The sequence below is a fragment of the Myotis davidii genome, unplaced genomic scaffold, assembly GCF_000327345.1.
Source record: "Myotis davidii unplaced genomic scaffold, ASM32734v1 scaffold892, whole genome shotgun sequence".
Taxonomy (NCBI): Eukaryota; Metazoa; Chordata; class Mammalia; order Chiroptera; family Vespertilionidae; genus Myotis; species Myotis davidii.
This window is the reverse complement of record NW_006284341.1, coordinates 641,612-647,711: the sequence shown is the minus strand read 5'-3', so window position 1 is coordinate 647,711 and position 6,100 is coordinate 641,612. Positions and strand designations below refer to the sequence as shown.

General features: G+C 36.2%; 1 protein-coding gene across 1 annotated transcript in view; it reads right to left on the bottom strand.

The window, feature by feature from the left end:
* Positions 1-6: 6 nt before the first annotated feature.
* The window catches only part of CCDC158 (coiled-coil domain containing 158), an 84,506-nt gene continuing 78,412 nt past the window's right edge, over positions 7-6,100 (bottom strand). Inside the window, exons 22-24 of the mRNA XM_015570218.1 lie at positions 4,069-4,227; positions 2,512-2,619; positions 7-484 (exon numbers count right to left, since the gene is read on the bottom strand). Coding sequence (XP_015425704.1) covers positions 408-484; positions 2,512-2,619; positions 4,069-4,227 — 344 coding nt within the window. The 3' untranslated portion in view covers positions 7-407. The remainder of the gene's footprint in view (positions 485-2,511; positions 2,620-4,068; positions 4,228-6,100) is intronic.

The following is a 6,100-nucleotide window of genomic DNA, read 5'->3' as shown; positions in this document are numbered from 1 at the left end:
GAATCCCTGTCATGTGTCAGAGTCTGCCCTGTTCCGGGCATTATACCACATCTTTCACTTCCATGTAAATATTGTTTTTTAAGTTGGGGAAAACAACAACAACACTATTGCTTCAGCACCAGTTTAAAAAAAAAAAAAAGAGAGGAAAAAAGGCATAATAATTCTAAGACACTAGCACAAAGTAATACATTTTAAGTTATGAATACTTTCACAACTAGTGAGTACTGCTTCAAGTTTTACTGGGAGAGCATTCAAGAATAGTTTATTTCAAAATAGAGTGTACAAGACAGGGTATCTTTAATTAAAATTTCACATAAAAAGAAAAAAAAGTTTGCAGGGCACTATTTATAAGTAACACCACAATTAATTGGGCATCATATCTCTGTAAAGAATAGGCAAGCAATGTGTCACTTTAGTAACATTTTTTCCTGGTCTTTCACTTTCTGTATTCTCTTTTCTTGATTTCTTATCATTGAAGACATTGCTGAAAATGTTGATAAGACAAAGTTAGAATAACAACATTTACTGAGGCTTTAATTCTATTATGTGCTTTTTAAAAGGTCAGCTTGCTAAGGTAGAATACATGCATTCTGAGCTCAAGAACTTGAAAATGCAAAGTAGTATATTTTTGAAAAGATATGTTATGGAACAGAGCTAAGGATAAATCTCTACTAGTTTAGTTATTTTAATGAGCACAATTATTATGATAGAAGGAATGCATGCTATTGTTAATAATCCGAACACCTCAGAAGCGTACAGAGATGCAAGTCAGTCTTTGCTTCTGCTCCCTTCACCTGTAGAGCCCACTCCCTTGAGGTCATCGCTGTAAACAGTCTGGTGAATATCTTCATGCGTACCTGTGTACACACACACACACACACACACACACACACACACACACACGAGGTTCTTCTTTACATAAACGGAAATGTAGTATAACTTGTTCTGTAGCTTGCTTTATTCACTTAACAAAATGTTAACATCTTCCCAGTTCAGCTCACAGTTTGTTATGACTGCACAGTATTCCATTATATGGATGTACCAATGTGGTAATAAACACATTTTTAAAAGTTGCTTTCTTAGTTTTGTTTTTAAACAATGCTACAGGAAATACTTTTGTAAACAAACCTTAGTGCATTTGTAGAATTACTTCTTACAGAAAAAATTGTTAGAAATGGAATTTCTGGGCCAAGGCACATGTGCACTTTAAATTTTGACAAATGCTCCCCAAATTCTCTAAAACATATTTGTTTCATAATTTCCAAGAGACATCCCATCCAGACAATGTATCCAATACAAAGGTCTTTAGATATTTTTAAACAGATGCAACAAGTCTCTCATTTGAACTATTAAATGGTGGCATTACTCAAATAAACCCAGTAATATAAATCAAAGCGTGATAAAAATGGAGCCAAGGAGATACTGCATCTTCTTTGAAAAGCTCACAATAACTTAAAATCAAACATTTTCTGATATTTTTCTCCACAGCGTCTGGTGTCATTATAAGGGATCTGGAACCTTTTTTAATAATAATTTGGTAGAACATGTGGATTTCAGAGTTAGAAATTACGGAGACCAAGTCCCAGCCCTACTACTCATGTGACTTGGGCTTTATTGGCTGTGATCTTACTTGTGGTTCAAGTGACGTAACATGAGTGCCCATGTCCCAGTTGTTGTGAGGTTCACATGGAGAGAACATCAGTAAAGCTCTGGGAACAGGGCCTGCCACAGAGCTGGAAAATGCTCAATCAATGCCAATAGCAATGATGATTATTAACAAAGTTAAATTTATTTTATAAGGATTTGTTCTTAGAAAAATATCCTTCTGCATCTTACTTCTCTAGAGCTGGGAAGAGATAGAATAACATGTATACTTCAAAATGAACTTCCCTCTGAAAAGAGGCTCCAGGATTCATGAATTTATGTCAGAAAAGCATAGAGCGAGACAGCCCTCCCAAGCCCGCGGGGACATATCCAAATCCTCCCCTATGCTCAGGAACATCCACTTAGCACTTACGCCTAAGTGTTGCCTGTGATTTGCAGAGTACAGTAACGTCTCATCCAAACAGCTTTAGGGTATTTATAAGTGGGGTTTTTTTTTATGTGGCCTAGTCTCTTTTTCTTTCTTTAAGGTGGAAGAGTTATCAGTGAAGCAGTGAGAGAGAGAGGGCTGCTCCACAGACAGAGCAGCCTGTGGCAGAGTCGCGTACAGTCCATGCTAACCAAAGCCCTGTGTAGGCTGTGTACTGCTATTTTGTTTTCTGGCTACTGACCGCAATCATGCCCTAGCTATTGCCACACAAATGCTTATCTACAGTAGAGCAGGACTACAGTGACCTGCCTAAGGTCACACAATTAATCCAGGGGTTGGTCAGGGTTCAGACCCTTATATGTTGCTTAAGACTGCTTATTCAGGATGCTTTACAGCGGGCCAATAGAAAGGAGGCTTCACCTGAAGGGAAGGGGAGTATTCTTTTGAGCAAGGAAGATCTCGCCAAATGTGCACTGTACCTTGGTTCTTCAACTGTAAATCTTCCACCAGAGTTTGCAAGCTTTCCAGTCTGTTCTGAAGCTTCCTGCATGTTTTTCCTGTGGTTTCTATTGGCTGAGACTGTGAAGCTATTAGAAAATTGCTTAGATGTGATATTAAAAATCTATTTAATATATATTTTAGAAATCTTCCAATTACAGGTTAAATAACTGTTCCTTTCAAATAATGAAAACCTTAACCTATGAAAACCTATTTTAAAATAAAGAAGTGTCTTATCTAAATACTGCAATGCTGACTTATTTTGTTTTATACCAAGCTGATTTACTCTTATTTAACTACACAGCACTAAATGGGATGAGTGAGAGAAATACTTTTTGTTTAATGATATATTCTGCATTGTAAATGACAGCTTTTCATAACAAACCTTAGAGTTCCATGAACTTAGAGTTTGGAAGAGCAAGATTTAATACTGACACTGGCGACATTCCTGAGGTGTGTGAGGCCGAGTGCGCATTCTAGCTGCTGTCACCTGAATGAGGGAGGGGTTATAAGATGGAGAGGGCAGCCTGATGCTCACCTGGCTGCAGTGAGCTGAGAATAAATGTGGCAGGAGTAACTGAGGAGGGGCTAGGGCAGTGATGGCGAACCTATGACACGCGTGTCAGAGGTGACACGCGAACTCATTTTTTGGGTTGATTTTTCTTTGTTAAATGGCATTGAAATATATAAAATAAATATCAAAAATATAAGTCTTTGTTTTACTATGGTTGCAAATATCAAAAAATTTCTATATGTGACACGGCACCAGACTTAAGTTAGGGTTTTTCAAAATGCTGACACACCGAGCTCAAAAGGTTCGCCATCACTGGGGTAGGTACATGCAAGCTATTCTCTAATAAGGATGCTAAGTTTTGTCAATCTCTAAAAAATACTCAATTGGCAATCTCAAGATTTTAATTTTAGTCTTAGACTCTGATGCGACAATTTGCCTAGTTTACCCCTTGTCAGTGGGAATGATACCCGAGAGCCTGGGTCCTCTGACTCACTGTCACACAGGATGAAAAACACTTCAGGTTCAAGTCAACACTTATTTAACATCCACTTATTATCAGACACTTATTCTAAATCAAACATTTTCCCATCTGTCTTAGCACACACACAAAAAGAACTTAGAATAAAAAAATGAGAACATTCTGGTAAGTTTGCATGATAGACACCTGCCTTTACAAAGGCACGGACAAAAGAGGGCTGGGATTTCAGAGAATGTAAATAAGAGAAGTCACAACATTGGAAAGAAGACCCAAAATCTTATTACAAATAGAAAAAATCATTATTTGTGACAGAGAAAGAAAGATAATATTTACGTATGTCTATGTATATTTACTAAGGGGTGTGTGCATGTGTGTATACACAATAGTTATTATTTAAATCAGACCCACTTAAGTTGCACAGCTAGCTAGCAGAACTTGCATATAAGAACACCAAATAAAATCTTATTCTGATTATAAAGAGGAACTTTCCGTTTACCAGAGCAGGGAAATCAATTAATCTCATTGGTGATATCAGGTGATTCTTACCTTTAACAGAGTCAGTTGAATGGATAGTTTTGGCGGACCTGTATGGGGATGTGGAACATATGGAACCTTCAGCCGAACTAGTTAGGAGGGAGTGAACCGGAGACTTCTTAGGAGAAGAATGGAATGACCGAGTAGCTGAATTTTTCACAGATGGATTGACTAAAATTTTGCAAGAACAAAAGAAAAAGCACAGATTTAATTAAAAATAGTATGCCACACTTCTCAACAAGTCAAACTTTCATGAGAAAATGTTTCCAATGATGTGGGGAGGGAGAAAGGATGTCCTAGTAGATACCCAGGGCTTGAGGTAGAACCCACAGGTCTGGACAATGGAGGCACAGACCAGCATGATTCATACAGCATGACTGCACAAACCAAACAGGTTCTTCTATATAAAGAAAACCATATCTCAACATATCGATAAAACCTGCTAAAAAGCAAACAAACAAAGACAAAAACGATCTTAAAGCTGCCAGAGGGCAAAAAAGACAAATTACATTTAAATGAGCAACAATTAAATTTAGAGTTCACCTCTTCGTAGAAACAATGGAATATTTTCAAAGTGAAGGAAAAATGTCAACCCTAGAATTCTATACTCAGCAAAAGATATTCTTCAAAAATGAGCATAAAGACAAGTTCAGAAAAACAGAAACTGAGAAAATATGTTCCCAGAAGACTTACATTAAAGGGAACATTAAAGGCATAAGTGAAATAATATCAGATAGAAGATAAAGTGTAACTAAGTGGGTTTATTTAAATGAATATTAACCGTACAAAACATGAAAGTTATCCATTGTGGTATTTACATTTATAATGAAAATATGTGATAATAATTGAATATAAGTTGGAAGAACAGTGAATGGAGTTAACATATTCTAAAGTACTCAAAATGTATAAGAAAAGGTAAAAGCACTCATTTATAAACATCTAATAAGGCAAGGATATATCTTGTATTCTCTTGCATAAAACAATAATAAAAACATATAAGTGAAGTAAACATAAAGAAATCGCTAAATTTCAAATAAATGCTTTTTTTCTTCAAATATTAGTTCTTAAAAGATTTCTCACAAGTTAAAGATTATTTATAAATTGAGTTTGTATTTATTAAAGAATATTTTATTTTGATTTTATATATACTTCTCTATAAAAGAAAATTCAAAAACTTACCTTTTCTCATATCTCGTTCACCTCACATCTCAATTTTGCCTATTTACATTATCACTGTCCAGATTTACAGCTATACTTTTGTTGAATAACCATCATTTCCAGTTTAATTTTTCCCATTTATCTTGTTGTCTTACATAGAAATACCGATTATATGTCTATTTGCCCATTTGCCCTTGCCTTCCAAATCTAACATGTTTTCTATAATTATTTTTTTATCCTTCTTAGTGTTAAATATTCCTTTTGTGTAAATTTTCTCTAGGGGGTCCATTATATATATATGTATATAATTTAATAATGCTTTCCTTTGTACCATATTTTTCTTTTCCTTTTTATTTTTATTGTTTTTTAATCCTCACCCGAGGATATTTTTTCCAATGAATTTTAGAGTGAAAGGGGAGGAGGAAATGGGGGGGCGGGGAGAGAGAGAAACATCAGCGTGAGAAAGACACATTGCTTCCTGCATTTGCCCTAATGGGGCCTGGGATAGCATCTGCAACCGAGTTGCATGCCCTTGACCGGGAATCAAGCCTGTGACCCTTCGGTCTGTGGACCGATGCTCTAACCACTTAGCAAACTGGACAGGGCTTCTTTTCCATTTTTAGTCTCAGTTATGCCGTTTTGCTTTTCAACAGATTCTGTTATCTTTCAATCTCTTCCCCGATTTCCTTATATTTACTGGTATAAAGAACATTTTGTCTATAGTCTTTGGAAATTATATGGAGAACCATCTGTCCCAATTCTTCTCCTTTTCCTTTCATCAATGCTGTAAGTATTAATTCAGCACCTGCTCCAGGGAGGTTCTAAGTGCCTGGGGATAGATCAGGCAACCGACCTCTTAGAGACATCTGCCCTTGTGCAGCTTTTG